Source organism: Gnatocerus cornutus, chromosome 7 (assembly GCF_029298725.1).
Source record: "Gnatocerus cornutus isolate USDA-ARS CGAHR chromosome 7, icGnaCorn1.1, whole genome shotgun sequence".
In the NCBI taxonomy this organism is placed as follows: Eukaryota; Metazoa; Arthropoda; class Insecta; order Coleoptera; family Tenebrionidae; genus Gnatocerus; species Gnatocerus cornutus.
Window position 1 is genome coordinate 18,032,111 of NC_142239.1, and position 15,004 is coordinate 18,047,114.

At 40.6% G+C, this 15,004-nt stretch overlaps 7 protein-coding genes across 7 annotated transcripts; 3 read left to right on the forward strand and 4 right to left on the reverse strand.

Moving 5' to 3' along the window:
* Nucleotides 1-1,342: 1,342 nt before the first annotated feature.
* LOC148171984 (uncharacterized) lies at nucleotides 1,343-2,913 on the reverse strand. Its single transcript, XM_088040851.1, has 3 exons — nucleotides 2,802-2,913; nucleotides 2,318-2,664; nucleotides 1,343-2,271 (listed from the first exon to the last, which is right to left on the reverse strand). The coding sequence occupies exons 1-3, from the start codon at nucleotides 2,857-2,859 to the stop codon at nucleotides 1,438-1,440; spliced, it is 1,239 nt and encodes a 412-aa protein (XP_087896977.1). The 5' UTR covers nucleotides 2,860-2,913; the 3' UTR covers nucleotides 1,343-1,437.
* Nucleotides 2,914-6,631: 3,718 nt separating this feature from the next.
* LOC148171985 (uncharacterized) lies at nucleotides 6,632-7,307 on the reverse strand. Its single transcript, XM_088040943.1, has 3 exons — nucleotides 7,106-7,307; nucleotides 6,876-7,058; nucleotides 6,632-6,832 (listed from the first exon to the last, which is right to left on the reverse strand). The coding sequence occupies exons 1-3, from the start codon at nucleotides 7,235-7,237 to the stop codon at nucleotides 6,632-6,634; spliced, it is 516 nt and encodes a 171-aa protein (XP_087897069.1). The 5' UTR covers nucleotides 7,238-7,307.
* A 17-nt stretch (nucleotides 7,308-7,324) lies between these two features.
* On the forward strand, nucleotides 7,325-7,911 carry LOC148171986 (uncharacterized). The gene is made up of 3 exons (XM_088040944.1): nucleotides 7,325-7,572; nucleotides 7,617-7,776; nucleotides 7,817-7,911. Exons 1-3 carry the CDS (start codon nucleotides 7,327-7,329, stop codon nucleotides 7,909-7,911), a joined length of 501 nt encoding a protein of 166 aa, XP_087897070.1. The 5' UTR covers nucleotides 7,325-7,326.
* Nucleotides 7,912-7,960: 49 nt separating this feature from the next.
* On the reverse strand, nucleotides 7,961-12,395 carry Nasp (Nuclear autoantigenic sperm protein). Its single transcript, XM_088040941.1, has 4 exons — nucleotides 12,260-12,395; nucleotides 8,757-9,191; nucleotides 8,268-8,713; nucleotides 7,961-8,222 (listed from the first exon to the last, which is right to left on the reverse strand). The coding sequence occupies exons 2-4, from the start codon at nucleotides 9,178-9,180 to the stop codon at nucleotides 8,046-8,048; spliced, it is 1,047 nt and encodes a 348-aa protein (XP_087897067.1). The 5' UTR covers nucleotides 9,181-9,191; nucleotides 12,260-12,395; the 3' UTR covers nucleotides 7,961-8,045.
* On the forward strand, nucleotides 10,444-12,224 carry LOC148171988 (uncharacterized). Its single transcript, XM_088040942.1, has 4 exons — nucleotides 10,444-10,530; nucleotides 10,591-10,903; nucleotides 11,339-11,458; nucleotides 11,506-12,224. Exons 1-4 carry the CDS (start codon nucleotides 10,498-10,500, stop codon nucleotides 11,913-11,915), a joined length of 876 nt encoding a protein of 291 aa, XP_087897068.1. The 5' UTR covers nucleotides 10,444-10,497; the 3' UTR covers nucleotides 11,916-12,224.
* Nucleotides 12,396-12,490: 95 nt separating the features above from the next.
* Nucleotides 12,491-14,598, reverse strand: LOC148171989 (uncharacterized). The gene is made up of 2 exons (XM_088041221.1): nucleotides 14,302-14,598; nucleotides 12,491-13,413 (listed from the first exon to the last, which is right to left on the reverse strand). The coding sequence occupies exons 1-2, from the start codon at nucleotides 14,450-14,452 to the stop codon at nucleotides 12,647-12,649; spliced, it is 918 nt and encodes a 305-aa protein (XP_087897347.1). The 5' UTR covers nucleotides 14,453-14,598; the 3' UTR covers nucleotides 12,491-12,646.
* On the forward strand, nucleotides 13,434-14,236 carry LOC148171990 (uncharacterized). Its single transcript, XM_088041222.1, has one exon. It carries the CDS (start codon nucleotides 13,530-13,532, stop codon nucleotides 14,211-14,213), a length of 684 nt encoding a protein of 227 aa, XP_087897348.1. The 5' UTR covers nucleotides 13,434-13,529; the 3' UTR covers nucleotides 14,214-14,236.
* Nucleotides 14,599-15,004: the final 406 nt, after the last annotated feature.

Consider the following 15,004-nt stretch of genomic DNA (forward strand, 5'->3'; position numbering starts at 1 on the left):
GAAAGTTTTTTCTTGTACCATTTTTTTCAATTAAATTGTTTTTTGCAAACTGGTCGCAAATGGGGAGAAATCGCTTTTTAAACCAATCAAAATAGAGACTGACCCTTTTGATGGCACAATTTATTTAAAACAAATAATTTTTCTCAATAGGCACATTTGAAAATGATGTTTTTAAAACCAGTAATTAAGTGAAAGTTAAACAAGTATAATAAGAGCGTAAACGTTTTTTGTTCAAAACGGTTTTTGCAGTCTTTGGGTTGATAAATAACTGGTAATCCGAGGACATTTTGTTTCATTCGAATTTCGTTTTTTTTGCAGAATCATGTTCAGCGGAGTTTGATATTTGGGTTAAAATCTTTGCCTTTATTCGGGTGTGTACACCCTGTATGTAAATAAAACAAAGTTAATTGTAATGAGTCCCTAAATAAAGAAAAAGCGTATAAAATCAGTTTAATTGTTTATTTGTCGTACATAATAAAGCAAATACATGGGAAGCTCTGGGCTACAAGCGGTACAAAAAAGTATTTACACTTGATGATGTAAAAAGTGGGAAAAAAGCCCCGAAGTGTAAATTCTTTCTGTAACTAATGACTAAAAATTATTTCATTTGGTATAGACATGTATTTTGACTTATCTTAAGGTTATATGGCATACATGTTTGTACTATTTTTTATTGTAGTGTTGTATACTAAAATATTCTTTTACTCGGAACGAAAGTGTGGACTATTCTATTACAATACACAAAACACTGTAGACTAAGAACCGAAACGTTGCAGGTTTCAGCGGCAATACTGTTGAATTATTGCTTTTTGAAAGCACAAATTGACGAACGAAAGTTTGGAGTGTCGTTATAATTATCATTTTAAAAATAGATATTAAATCCATACAAATATCTCGATATACATACATGCTTATTATAAACACTCTTCATAAATTTTCTGCCTTACAAAATATTTTTATACTCGTTCCTTACGTAATAGTACCCAAATATCAAACATAATGTCAATATGTTCGCAAATCACAATAAATTCTACGCCTAAAAAGTGCAAATTTGGAAAGCCTCGTCTGAAAATCTAAATTTACAAATGGCAGACTTTCAATTGCTTATCATTACATTGGCAAATAATACTCGTTTTGTCGTCTAAAATCTAAACTAAAGAAACATAACAAACAACGATAGTTTTGTACTATTTTTTAAAGCAAATTTTGTACCAAAATATATACAGAGCGCGCGAATTTTATCACAAAAAAGGTTGAGGTAGTCGCGACGAAAATCGATACCATGACTAGTAAAACAAATCACTCTGTATATGAGGTTTGGTGCGTCCAACGACACCAACAATTTCGACCAAACGACGGAGACCTTATTGTAAATTTTCACAGCCAAGATACAAACAACCGTTGGCAGCACCAAACCTCTTAAAAACAACTGAAGAATTACGAGAGTATACCTTGACTCACTGTGGAGGGCGTCGGCCCTTGTATCTGAATATTCTGAGAGTTTCCGTGTTGCGAAAGCTCAGCTTTCACTCTCCTGGCGATGTGGGAGCGGGTGTGCTTTCGCAAGTGATCCTTCCGATAGAACCCCTTTCCGCATTCGGTGCAGATGTGTCTCTTCTCCCCGGAGTGGATCACAAAGTGCAGTGTTAACTGCTCTTTGCGTTTGAAGGCTTTGAGACAGACCGTGCAAACGTACGGTCGTTCAGGATTGTGCGATTGTTTATGTCTCGTCAAGTGGTCTTTCCTCTTCAACCCAGCGCCGCAAATATCACAGACAAATCTGCGCTCTAAGGTGTGCCCCACTAAGTGTTGCTCGAGGAGTTCTTTCTCCGGATACGCCATGTGGCACTCGGGACAACAATAAAGAGTTGAACCGTCCAGAGCTGTAGTTAACCGGATTTCGCCCGGTTTCGGTCGCGGCTTTTTCTCTTTCTCGGGCTTTTTCTTCTTCTTTTTCTTCGGTGGAGGCGCCTGGACGGGGTTGACCGGAGCGGGAGTCGCGCCCATCGTATTACTCATCCCGTTCAAGCCGTTGTTGAGGATGTTCGGCTCGTTTGGGGGCAACTGCTGGTTAGTCTGACTCTCTTTTTTGATAGTCTCAGCTGAGTACTTCAGGAAGTGGTGGAGGCTCAGTGGAAGCGTCGACGCTGGTAAGTGAGACAGGTAATCAGCGACGGTGGATCCAGGAGTCGCTAACGACTGCCACGACGACGGCATCCCGGGATTCTGTTGCTGCTGCAGCTGATTCCTGCGCTCGCTTTCCTGTTCCTTCTGAAACAAAGTCTTAAGACGGAGGATGAGAGGGGGCAATACAGACTTTGTCGTTTTTTTCTTGGAGCATCGCCGTACATAATTCCTGCGCTAGCTCCTGCTGCTCGTAACCCTGTCGTTTTTCCTGCCGGACATTGTTCTGTTGGTAAATTGACTGATTCATGTAATTCGTCTGATATTTGGTGCTGTTGACCATTTGTTGTTGCGGTGGATGATGTTGAGTAAACGAAGGTACACCATTGGCTGTATACCTATTGCTGTTGTTCTCCTGAGTTGGACACAAAGTATTGTTTTCCTGAGAAAACTTTGCAGCGAACTGATGAATTGTTGGAATGGCTGTTGGGAAATGACCTCCAAACGGTGTGAAATTCATGATTCGTGGCTTTATATTGTCTGGAAAATCGATCAAGAACATGCTAATGTTATGTTAATCTTTAAACAGGAAGAATCAGTACCCGCCATGGGGTTTATGAGAGGGTGCAAAGCGAAGAGATTTTCACAACGAAATTTCGAGTTCCAAGGGTTCTTACCATTATTCCAGTCAGAAAGTGAGAGTAATTGAGGGTGATTGGTAACGCGATCAAACATTTACAAAGTGTTGGGTGTTCGCCATTGTGGATCGGCGTTCAAGGGTTGGGAGTGAGGGTTGCGATTTGAATCGCGGCGGGAAAGCCACCCTTAGACCAAAACAGCACCTCGAGGAGGAAAAGGCTCCAATTTCCGCTTCCAAATTATGAGATTCTCTCAGGTATTCTTAAATTCCAGTTTCAAAACTGATTTCGGCCTTTTCAAGTCTAGAAAATACAGAAATACCTGACAGATTCCGAAGATATTATTAATGAAAACTCCATTTTCTATAAATCTGCAAAAATGGGTAAAATTTCAAACGAATCCCAAGATAAATTTTAAACATTTAAAAATTGAAGGCTTGGAAGATAAGTTAGAGATCTGTATGAATCTAAGCCAATCACACGGCAGGGGTGTGTTCATAAAGTGAGACGTCTGTTCGAGCGTGTGACGTCAGAGTGATGTGATTAACACTCTGAGATTCGCCAGAGTGTTGTTGCGTTTATGAACGGTTTCCGTGGTTATTTAAATGTTCGGTAAAATTTTCGCAAAAATTCACGACAAATAAAACTATCCTAAATTTCTGATATCAACATCTCACTTATTTTTTCGAGTAAACTTAAGTTATTATACATTAGTGTAACGCAGAATTTTCCGTAGATTCCAGATCTGAGATTTAAATTCAAATCCGACAACAAATAACTGAGTTATGGCCGATCAAAGTTTCGGAAAGTTGACTTTCATTTTTTCTCATTTTTCGTAATTTTTAAAGTTAAATATCTCAGAAACTATTTGAGATATTGAGATGCGGTTTGCGCCATTCTTTTTCTCGGCTCATTTTACGTTAGAAAATGTTTTCAAAAGCCCAAAATTCGATAGTCGATTTTTCGCGAAAAAAAATTCCGACTCAAACGATGAAAATTTTTCAATTTTTTTATTTTTGGCCATAGCTTGTAAACTATTTGTCCGATCGATCTCAAATTTAGCCAGTAGAGGGATTTCGAGCTCCTCTCTCGACTGATGCATAATTCAAAGCTATTAAACGTCGTTTTCATTTTAAAAACATTGATTGAAAATCACCCTAAAATGACGTCTTCCAAACAGTTTTTGGCCAATGCCTCGTTTATTTATTAAGCAAACTCAACAAATCTGGGCTCATTTTACGCAAAATGTCACGCTGAATCCAAAAACATGACAATTTTCAATTTTCGTCAACAAATAACTGAGTTATGATCGTTTGAATTTTTGGGTTGTCGCCAGAGGGCCAAATTTTTGAAGGTTCAAAACAACTCGCGCTCGATATCTCGGAAACTATATCAGATATTGAGATGCGGTTTGCGCCATCGTTTTCCTCGCAATTTTTTACATAAGAAACAATTGTTTGAATTTTCTACAGTCGAAATTTGCAAATTTTCGCAAAAATTCATGACTAAAACTTTGGCAAACTTTTGATATCGATATCTCGCTTATTTTTTAGAGTAAACTAAAGTTATTATACATCAGTGAACGCAGAATTTTCCGTAGATTCCAGATCTGAGATTTAAATTCAGATCCGACAACAAATAACTGAGTTATGGCCGATCAAAGTTTCGGAAAGTTGATTTTCATTTTTTCTCATTTTTTGTAATTTTTAAAGTTAAATATCTCGGAAACTATTTGAGATATTGAGATGCGGTTTACGCCATTCTTTTTCTCGGCTCATTTTACGTTAGAAAATGTTTTCAAAAGCCCAAAATTCGATAGTCAATTTTTCGCGAAAAAAAATTCCGACTCAAACGATGAAAATTTTTCAATTTTTTTATTTTTGGCCATAGCTTGTAAACTATTTGTCCGATCGATCTCAAATTTAGCCAGTAGAGAGATTTCGAGCTCCTCTCTCGACTGATGCATAATTCAAAGCTATTAAACGTCGTTTTCATTTTAAAAACATTGATTGAAAATTACCCTAAAATGACGTCTTCCAAACAGTTTTTGGCCAATGCCTCGTTTATTTATTAAGCAAACTCAACAAGTCTGGGCTCATTTTACGCAGAATGTCACGCTAAATCCAAAAACATGAGAATTTTCAATTTTCGCCAACAAATAACTAAGTTATGATCGTTTGAATTTTTGGGTGGTCGCCAGAGGGCCAAATTTTTGAAGGTTCAAAACAACTCGCGCTCGATATCTCGGAAACTATATCAGATATTGAGATGCGGTTTGCGCCATCGTTTTTCTCGCAATTTTTTACATAAGAAACAATTGTTTAAATTTTCTACAGTCGAAATTTGCAAATTTTCGCAAAAATTCATGACTAAAACTTTGGCAAAATTTTTGATATCGATATCTCGCTTATTTTTTAGAGTAAACTAAAGTTATTATACATCAGTGAACGCAGAATTTTCCGTAGATTCCAGATCTGAGATTTAAATTCAAATCCGACAACAAATAACTGAGTTATGGTCGATCAAAGTTTCGGAAAGTTGATTTTCAATTTTTCTCATTTTTTGAAATTTTTAAAGTTAAATATCTCGAAAACTATTTGAGATATTGAGATGCGGTTTGCGCCATTCTTTTTCTCGGCTCATTTTACGTTAGAAAATATTCTCAAAAGCCCAAAATTCGATAGTCAATTTTTCGCGAAAAAAAATTCCCACTCAAACGATAAAAATTTTTCAATTTTTTTACTTTTGGCCATAGCTTTTAAACTATTTGTCCGATCGATCTCAAATTTAGCCAGTAGATAGACTTCGAGCTCCTCTCTCGACTGATGCATAATTCAAAGCTATTAAACGTCGTTTTCATTTTAAGAACATTGATTGAAAATCACCCTAAAATGACGTCTTCCAAACAGTTTTTGGCCAATGCCTCGTTTATTTATTAAGCAAACTCAACAAATCTGGGCTCATTTTACGCAGAATGTCACGCTAAATCCAAAAACATGAGAATTTTCAATTTTCGTCAACAAATAACTGAGTTATGGTCGTTTGAATTTTTGGGTTGTCGCCAGAGGGCCAAATTTTTGAAGGTTCAAAACAACTCGCGCTCGATATCTCGGAAACTATTTTAGATAATGAGATGCGGTTTACGCCATCGTTTTTCTCGCAATTTTTTACATAAGAAACAATTGTTTGAATTTTCTACAGTCGAAATTTGCAAATTTTCGCAAAAATTTATGACTAAAACAATGCCAAATTTCTGATATTGATATCTCGCTTATTTTTTCAAGAGAACTTGAGTTATTATACATCAGTGTACGCAGAATTTTCCGCAGATTCTAAATCTGAGACTTAAATTCAGATCTGACAACAAATAACTGTCGACCAAAGTTTCGGAAAGTTGATTTTCATTTTTCCTAATTTGTTCGATCGATCTCAAATTTGGCCAGTAGGTAGATCTCGAGCTTCTTTTTCGATTTAGGAATTTGACCAAAATCATTGGGCGGGAGAAGCTAATTGATATTATAAAATGTACATTTTTTAATAAACAAAAATTTTTTTAAAAATGTATTTTTCTAAACTAAAAAATTGAAGCACAATTTTCATCGGGGTGCGGAGACTTATTTTCAGGTTCAAAGGGGTGAAAGGTTAAGAAATAATGATTTATGGCAACAAACATTTGACGTGGCGATTTTCGAGCACGTGGCGTGGTATTTATGAACGCTCAAAGTCGAGTGACAGAAAGCATTGCGCATCTTTATGAGCGTTTTTGTGTCCCATTTTACACAGAGTGATTTTTATGAACGCAGCCCAGCATCGAGAACTCAAAGGCGGGAAATTCAAAGTCAAACTCTCCACAATGCTTTTATTGCTTATCAATAATCACAGTACTCCAGCTTGTGCCAGAAACAGCAAAAGACGCACAGCCAGTTGTACACCACGAACATGCTCGTAAACAGGCTGCTTTTATTAAAGTTGAACCCTTCGGTGAAGAGCCTCAAGAACAGCGTCGTGATCTCCATCAGAATGATAAAAGCGTACAGCATCAGAAATGGTAAAAAGAACACCGCGTTTCTCTGCAACATCAAATCACGTCAATTCCTCGTGTTGCGAACTTACCGAAACAACTCCCGCCAGCAAGAAAAAGTAGTACTCGAAGGAAATGAGCAGCGCGATCAACTTGAGGTCTCTTTGTCTCGTTGGGCGAAGAACTTTCCCGAAGTCTCCTCTGGTTCTCACCAAGTAGCCGGGTAAGGTCGGTCCGCACTTGAGTATCATGGCGATGTCAAAAACACTGAAAACCTGCAATACGAAATGTGAACTGTTTTGACTACAGGCGAAACCCACACCACTCCGAGAAGTCCGAGGATCAAAGTGTAGATGTCCGAAATGCAGAGGAATGGGTGGCTACAGAAGTGACGAAGAAAGTAGTAATTGCGCTTCAGATGGGGACCCAGCACTGTGTGGAATGGTATTTTCATTTCGAACTGAAATTTTTGAACGTCATTTTCCCGAAACTCCGACAGTTGGCTGGTGGATTTGACATTGCGTGAAAATTCAAGATGTGAACATGAGCACGAGCACGATTTTTATCAAGCGCCCGGTGAACTACCGAAGGAGCTTGGCTCTGCTCAAAGAGAAGTACCGAGAGCTGACTCCGATTTTGTCGGTGATCATGTGGACCACCACGGGGTTGTACGCCGCCTCTGAAAGCACCCTCAACTCCAACCTGACAGGCACAACATTGTCGTTTTCAGTGGCTCAACTCCTCATCATGTTCTTTGTCTCCGTGTTGTTGTGTAGAGGCCTCAAGAATGTGAGTTCTAGTGATGGTATTCCAGCACTTTTGGGGTTTTCTAGGAGCAGATCGGATTTATTCTTCCGTGGATTGCAGTCAACTGTTACAATCTTTATTACAATCACTACCAGGGAGTGATGACGACTTTGGAGGGGCTGCGGAAGGTGAAGAAAGTCCCCTGGCTACCGTGGGCTACTCTCAGCATCAACATCTTCCTCTTGAGTTAGTTGGTAACTGCGCCTTTCCTCTAACTAAGTTTTAGTTATCAGGGGCACACTCACCGTCCGAGTCTTCCAAGTCTGCGTCCACATGTGGTTCAAGAAGATCCTCAAAGAACTAAAAGAAAAGGAGTTTTAAATAAAGGAATTCGTGCCAACGTGTCTCTCCCTTCTTCAAACCCTTGAAATATTGGAAAAAATAATTTATTCTAATACAAAAAGACATACAATGATGTGTAAGAGTGTAACAAAAAAAATTTAATCTAAATGTAACTACGGAGATGGTTTCTTAGCTGGGGTTTCTTCAGGCGCTGCATCCTCTTCTTTTCTTTTTCGTTTCACCAGATGGGAAATATTGTTGACTTGTTTCGACGACGAAGAGGACGCCCCTTCAGACGCTCCATTACTCTTCGCAGCTTCTTCAGCAGTCGTGGTCATCTTCTTCGCAATCTAAAACTACAAATCACCACAAAGAACAATCTTTCCAATCCTCACCTCAGTCTTTAGACTCTTCATATCAGCAATCTTCTCCTCAATCTCCGGAATTAGCCCTTTCAACTCCTCTATTTCTTCAGCGTTGTCGTCTTTATGCTCTTTCTCCAAACGATTCACTTTGTTCTTCAAGTACTCAAACGAAGAAGTATAACTTTCAATAGCTTCGTCAATTTGACCATTGGTGGAGAATGCACCTCCTAGTTTATAGAACGTTTCCGCAATAGTACGACTGTCATCTCCAAAGAGAGTTTTCTGGATCTTTAAGCCTTCGGACATGTCTTCCACAGCGGCAGGAGAGTTTCCATTTTCTAAAGAGATTTCCCCGAGGATGATAAGGGTCTCAGCAAGATTCTTCTTCCCGTCAGCGCCACGAGCTGTGAAGATGCTCTTCGCCAGTTCTAAGACTTCCCAGGCGACTTGGAGGTCCGTCAGCTCCTCTTCCTCACCTACAAGAGAGTTAAATGCGGAAGACATGCGAAATATTAGTACCTTCTTTCTGTTCCGTGGCTTCGTCGTCGCTTTTCTGTTCCGCGGCTTCATCTTCTTTCTGTTCAGCGGCTTCTTCACCTTCTTTCTGTTCTGCGGCTTCTTCACCGTTTGTCTCGGGTGCCTCCTTTTCGTCCGCTTCTGCTTCAACCTCTTCCTCTGACTCCTCTTCTACGTTCTTCGGGAGTCCCTCCCCCAAAGCCCCCCCGTCCCTTCTCGACAACTCCAACAAGCTCTTACCATAGTACAGATAGACATCCCCAAGAGAGTCGTGTGTTTCGCCCCCATGTTGCTCCACCAACAACTCACTCGTCCTGCTGAAGGCTTTCACTGCAGTGTCGTAGTCCTGGAGGACATACGCCCGAACTCCTTTCCCGTACAGTTCCTTGGGGTTAGAATTGTGGAGATCCAAAGTCACGTCCGCCATCTTAAACCAAACTAACAAAAAAACCGATAAGAAACACAACAAGAAATCGCGTTCATTTCGAGGTTCGACGACTCAGCGAATTATTGAAATGACGTCGGATCCGCGACGCCCGGCGTCGGCGTATCGACGTCGAAAACAGAATAGAGACGCAACGCGACAAAGCAGTAGTGCTTTGGCCTTTGCCTGGGAAGACTACGAAGAAATGTGAAAATTCCGTGACGCGTCCGACGCACAATTTTACACTTTTTACAATGACGCTCAAATCGTAAAGTCAATTATTAAGATTAATTCTTGCATTGGTAAAAAAACAGTTTCAAGTCCAGGCACGTTATTGAAAAGGACACGTCCTGAGGTAAGATTCAATTTCCGGGAAGAACTGTCTCGCCTCCGGGAACATTTCCAGACGGACACCTCATTATCATAAGAATTCGTCATCAGGTCGATGCTTGCTGACGTGTTCTCTGATCACATTCATATTTTTATTTTCTTAGAAAAGAGTTGTTTCTCGGAGCACATTAAAATTAGAATGTGACTGTCACGAATTGTTACGAATATTAAATCAGTGAAGTTCAAAGTGCTTCGAAGTTCATAGTTGGGGTGAAGCTCGTTGAACATTTATAGGGGGAAGATCATAAATTTCAATCAAAGGGTTGAAGAGGACGCGCCATTTGGCGTTAAGTGGAGTTGGAAGTTTGCGAGCTTTCTTGTCTGTGAGCTTTTCGAGCTTTTTTGAAAAAAGTGCGTTCGTTCATTCGTCGCTCTCTTTGCTCCAATACGAATGAACGGACGGAGGGTAATAATTCACACACTTGCACCATAACTAACTGTCTAAACATTTACAGTCCCAAAAGCACTAATTCATCCGTTGAATTCCCGCAACGCATATGTAAAACATCCCCAAAACCACTTTCACCCTTAATTAACATCCCCTTTCCACATGCGTATTAATACCTTGACTCCGACCCCCATTTCCAGGTGATACACGAGGTGACGTCACACAAATGGAATTACAATAAACACGATACCGCCAACCGAGAGCGTGTTACCCTTATTTCATTCGCCATGGTTGTGTAGACCTTGACATGCCTCCGAACCAAGACCAACACGATCGATTTCGCCCACAAACAAAACTTTGTCAATAATGTAGAAAAAAATAAATACAAACATCGCATCGACACAATTGGAGATTTTCGCAACATTTCGCGACAAACAGCCACCATTCAATCTTTAAGATACTTCTTCCAGTTCGTCAAGAACGCCATCAAGCTGAAGCACCAACAAGAGTACGATCTCCTCATAGTCGATTGCGACACTTTGATGGAGAATACAGAAGCCGACGAACAGGGTTGGGTAAGCGATTTGGTCCTTGGAGCCGGATACCCCGAAATCGCGTGTTTTTCCCCCCCACAGATGCCGAGCCCCCCGGAGGACGAGCCGGGATGGAATTGCAGCGTCCACCCGAGCGTCTTCTTCCTCCTCGGCACTCTAATTCTCACAACGTGCGCCACTGGGATGTTATGTGCGGCCATCATGACAGACCATTGGGAGGAAGTGACGTGGGACCGGACATCTTTAGAACAATTAGCCAACAGTTCGGTCCGACTTCGTTGGCTACTGGATGGGGTGGCTGCAAGGGTCTCCACCAACGACGATAAGGACAAAGTCATCGCGTTCTTGGTCCCCATGCATGGGGGTATATGGACGCTATGTGTGAGCCTTACTGGTAAGATCAATATCGCGATTAAGCGGAGATTAAACCCAGCCGACAGTAATTACAAACTTCGCCGGATTTACACCACCAGACGCGTTAATCGGATCTTCTCCGCCAAGTTTGCTAGGTCAACCGCGGAATTTATTATTTAATACACTCCCTCGACTTATCGTAAATCCCAGTTTTGGAACTACCAACGGAATAATTCACAAGAACTGGATTAAAACGTTGTGTAAGCGGCCTTGAGTTTTACGAGCTGGTATTAAGTAATCATACCCGTTTTACCCTTCACTGAGGGTTGTTATTTTGAGTTAAAACTGTTTAGACAGGAGCGAAAATATTTTCTTTGATCCCCGGGGAAGTTCGTCGGCGTGAAACCGGGATTATGAATGCAAATAAGACAATTTTATTTGCTTAGGCGGAGATTGCAGAAATCGTTTGTTACAGAAGAAGAAATCGTCTTGTTGGGGAGAGTGGGCTTTCCATCGGTCCAACCCTGCGTCAACTATCTCTCGGGGGGCATTGATGGCGTCAAGGGCTACGAGCCCAGAGGCGACTGGCAACATCGTGAGTACAAACCGACGCCATTCCAGACAATCCCCCGTCATTTTCAGGGATGCAGAACCTGTCAATCTCCTGCGCGCTGGTCTGTCTTATCATCCTCGGCAGCGCTGCCCTCGTGGGGGCTTTCGGCGTGTTCCAGCACCAAATCAGCGCCGTCCTCGTCACCGGAGTCATGTATTTATTAGCTGCCTCCTTCGCCCTCTTCACTCTTTCCATAATTCACTTCAAACGTTTTCATAGTAAACCTGACGGTATAGATGCTGACGGGACTGCGGACGGGGTGGTGAGCCCCTTTGGGGGGCGCGGCGTTAACGAACTTCTCCCCGCACGTGTCTTCACAACGTCATGGTCATTAGATCTCGGCTGGGGGGGTGTCATGCTTTGTGTAATGACGTCCGTTCTGTGGATTCTCTTGTCTAAAATCATGAGATTCAACCCCATTTCAAGCATGATCAACTGAAGTGTACAAAAAAACGGCTTGCAATGTTTTGTATTCAATGTCCAGCTGATTTACGCGTAGTAAGCAACGCTGAGGAGCCGTCCAGCTCAATCGTGGACGAAACTTTTGTACACATTGGGAGCAATAAATTTCAAAATTTGAGGTTAGGACTCTAACCGAACGTGCAATATTTGCCTTCAGAAATGCCTGCATATATTTAAAGTTTATATTCTATATTTTTTACTGTTAGACCTGCTTGCCTTTGCTCGCTTTTAATAATTAAGCCTCGTTGTATATATTTTGCAAATAAATATTTTCAATGTTACATAACCTCACTTTTTGATTTTAAAAAAGGGCGGTCTTACCTTAGGGCCTTAAGTACGGCAAAACACCACAATAAACAAGAGATATTTTAATTATGCGAAATAATTTAACGCGTAACGACCGCAAAAACGCGCCTAACTATTCAATTTTTATCGCAGGTGACAGCTGACATAAAAATCACTAGATACAAGGCCACCAACCTACCTTTTTGTCACCATCCTATCACAAAATTAATAAAATACTAATTTATAAGTTGCAATATGACATAATTTTTACAATTTTAAGAAGTAATAATCCTAATTGCACATTTGAAATAATACAATTTTTTTTGTAAATGTGTATGCAACCAATAATACATGCATATTTTTTTTTATTGCTGATGTTTCGTCAACAATAATACCACCTTCAACTTAAAAAAACATCCCCAATCACAACGCCACGCTCTTAAAGTGGCAGAACTCCTTATCGATCGCTCCAGCTTTACAAAAAGTCCATATCGGTCCACTTAACACATCTCTCGGTGTTGTTTTTGCAACACATTGCTTCAACTTCGTCAACACCTTTCCGAAGAAGGCATGACATGGTGTTTTGGTCTCCATATGAAGCCCATTGGCATCTACAGAGACAATATCGTCCTCTAGCTTCTCGTATCTGTCTCGACCAGTCTTTACAAGACTTTGAATCTTAAGCTCGATGTAGTTAGTAACATTCTTCACCTTCCTCAGAGTCTTTACTTCAGGAAGCTCAAAACTCAACCCTCCCCACTGCCATACTTGTAGCACCCTAACAGCAAATAGTCTCATGTGGTGGTTTAAAGACGACCATTTCAAGAACAAAGGGCTGTTTTTAAACACCTCTCTGAAGGTCTTTTGCTCGATTTTAACATTTGGAAGGTTTTTAGTTTCGTTAAAGCGCGTCTCATTGGAGTTTTTTCGCGCTTTGTTCACGAGGATGAGATTAATTGTGTAGTTGGGAAAAGCAGCACTGATGTTGTGGAGGAGTTGCAGCTGCAAAGGGTACCATTTATGGGTGTGCACCAAGTGGATGGTCTTGTTGGCTGTGATAACAGGGGTAGAGGAGCAGCGTGGTAGTCGAGGGTGCTGTTCAATCGCTATAAGCGAATTCAACAAAACGGATATTGTGAAGAGAGCAACGCCGCAGATGAGGGCCGTCATCCAGCACACACTCAAATAATCTGCAACAAATAACATAATCAAGGCACGTGAAGAGGTCAAGATCGCGTTATCTCACTGATAACCACAAGAAATATTTTTTTCGGGCCAGAATAAGTCGAGTTGTCTCCAATTTTAAATGCGCCCTTTCGCTTTTATCGCCCTTTTCCTCGTCTTCGACACCGCGCACTCAAAATGTAGCGTGAAGGTGGAACCCGGGATGCCCAACCGTACCCTTTGCACCGTGGACACCCTCGACGAAGACCAACCCCTCAAAACCAGACAGAAAACCCCCGACTATTTATACCTCGATGTGTCTTATGGAGAGATCCCGAGGGACGCCTTCGCGAAATTGAAATCGAAGAAAGAATTATGGTTCCTGGGCGAAAACATCACTTATATTCAACCTGGGGCGTTTGAAAATCTCCCGGATTTGGATAATCTCGCCATCACCAACACTCTGATTTCGAATATATCAGCCGGGAGTTTCCGAGGCGTGCCAAACTTGAAGATTTTGAGTTTGATCAGGAACAAGATTGAGAGAATCGAAGAGGGTGCTTTTGAAGGTCTGTATAATTTACAACAGTTGTTGTTGAATGAGAATAAGTTGAGGAGAATCGACGAGAGGACTTTCCGCGGATTGGAAAAACTGCTTGTGTTGAATTTGGATGACAACCCCATCGAGTACATCCACCCCAACGCTTTTAGAGCAATGAGGAATCTAACGAGATTAGTAATTAGTTTAGTGAAAGATCGACGCGTCGATGAGCGAGCTCTGGATTTCCTAGACGATAGCAGGAAGACTGTACATTATATTAATTAGTTGAATAAAGCAGAACTAGCGAATTTTCATTGATTTTCCGCACCCTTGGCATGTTTGCATAATTTACTATCGATTTTCGTTTACTTACTTGGCCATTCTGTGATGATAGCGGTCGCTCCTGACGTAATTCCGTTGAATCTTCCTTTCCCAAAAAGTCGTTTGTTGTTCTGGGAGATTTCTTCGTCGCCCACCAAAACTAAAAGCAATGGAAATTGCTCGTCGGCGCCTTGTTTCGGCATTATAAACTATTCATTCTGCAATAATGGTCAATAATTGTGGTGTTAGAAGCGGCCTTCACCAACACCCAGTTACAATAAAACGTGTAAATTCATATGACGATTAAATTAATGACGTTGTGTCATCGAATTTATTTAACAACATTCAATTGTTGGAAACTATGCGACTGACTAATAACTCCGTTGTCACCTACTTTAAGTTGGGACTAATTTCTAGTTACCTAATTGAAGATTTGTTTATAAACAGAGTTTGTTTACAAAATTGACACATATTGCGTTTTGCAATAAAACGATCGTGATGTCGCACCGTAAATAAATGTTGCCGGCAAACTTTTTTTCTGTTTGCGTCAAATTTTAACGAGTCTTATTAAAATTCCACTTGGAAAGAATTCAAGAAGAATTTAACTACTAACTTTTCCATCACTTATTTATTTATCAAATTTCCGACTACATTCTTCGCCGCTTCGTGTGCAGACAAGTTTTTATTGATGAATTTCAAATGTTTAAGGAGGCTATAAAGTTAGAATTCTGTTGGTAGCTCTGAATAAAAAACAC

Excerpts from the sequence above, each read along its gene's own strand:
- LOC148171985 (XM_088040943.1), bottom strand. The coding sequence starts at position 7,237 with ATGAAAATACCATTCCACACAGTGCTGGGTCCCCATCTGAAGCGCAAT. Across the intron at positions 7,059-7,105 it reads TCCTCGGACTTCTCGGAGTG|GTTTTCAGTGTTTTTGACAT; the intron begins GTGTGGGTTTCG and ends TTCGTATTGCAG. Across the intron at positions 6,833-6,875 it reads TGCTGGCGGGAGTTGTTTCG|AGAAACGCGGTGTTCTTTTT; the intron begins GTAAGTTCGCAA and ends TTGATGTTGCAG.
- LOC148171990 (XM_088041222.1), top strand. The coding sequence starts at position 13,530 with ATGCGCCCTTTCGCTTTTATCGCCCTTTTCCTCGTCTTCGACACCGCG.
- LOC148171986 (XM_088040944.1), top strand. The coding sequence starts at position 7,327 with ATGAGCACGAGCACGATTTTTATCAAGCGCCCGGTGAACTACCGAAGG. Across the intron at positions 7,573-7,616 it reads TGTGTAGAGGCCTCAAGAAT|GAGCAGATCGGATTTATTCT; the intron begins GTGAGTTCTAGT and ends GGGGTTTTCTAG. Across the intron at positions 7,777-7,816 it reads CATCAACATCTTCCTCTTGA|TTATCAGGGGCACACTCACC; the intron begins GTTAGTTGGTAA and ends ACTAAGTTTTAG.
- LOC148171988 (XM_088040942.1), top strand. The coding sequence starts at position 10,498 with ATGGAGAATACAGAAGCCGACGAACAGGGTTGG. Across the intron at positions 10,531-10,590 it reads AAGCCGACGAACAGGGTTGG|ATGCCGAGCCCCCCGGAGGA; the intron begins GTAAGCGATTTG and ends TCCCCCCCACAG. Across the intron at positions 10,904-11,338 it reads GCTATGTGTGAGCCTTACTG|AAGAAGAAATCGTCTTGTTG; the intron begins GTAAGATCAATA and ends CGTTTGTTACAG.
- LOC148171989 (XM_088041221.1), bottom strand. The coding sequence starts at position 14,452 with ATGCCGAAACAAGGCGCCGACGAGCAATTTCCATTGCTTTTAGTTTTG. Across the intron at positions 13,414-14,301 it reads TATCATCACAGAATGGCCAA|ATTATTTGAGTGTGTGCTGG; the intron begins GTAAGTAAACGA and ends TATTTGTTGCAG.
- LOC148171984 (XM_088040851.1), bottom strand. The coding sequence starts at position 2,859 with ATGTTTGATCGCGTTACCAATCACCCTCAATTACTCTCACTTTCTGAC. Across the intron at positions 2,665-2,801 it reads ACTTTCTGACTGGAATAATG|ACAATATAAAGCCACGAATC; the intron begins GTAAGAACCCTT and ends TCGATTTTCCAG. Across the intron at positions 2,272-2,317 it reads TCCAAGAAAAAAACGACAAA|AAGGAACAGGAAAGCGAGCG; the intron begins GTCTGTATTGCC and ends ACTTTGTTTCAG.
- Nasp (XM_088040941.1), bottom strand. The coding sequence starts at position 9,180 with ATGGCGGACGTGACTTTGGATCTCCACAATTCTAACCCCAAGGAACTG. Across the intron at positions 8,714-8,756 it reads AGCCACGGAACAGAAAGAAG|GTGAGGAAGAGGAGCTGACG; the intron begins GTACTAATATTT and ends ACTCTCTTGTAG. Across the intron at positions 8,223-8,267 it reads TGAAGAGTCTAAAGACTGAG|ATTGCGAAGAAGATGACCAC; the intron begins GTGAGGATTGGA and ends TTGTAGTTTTAG.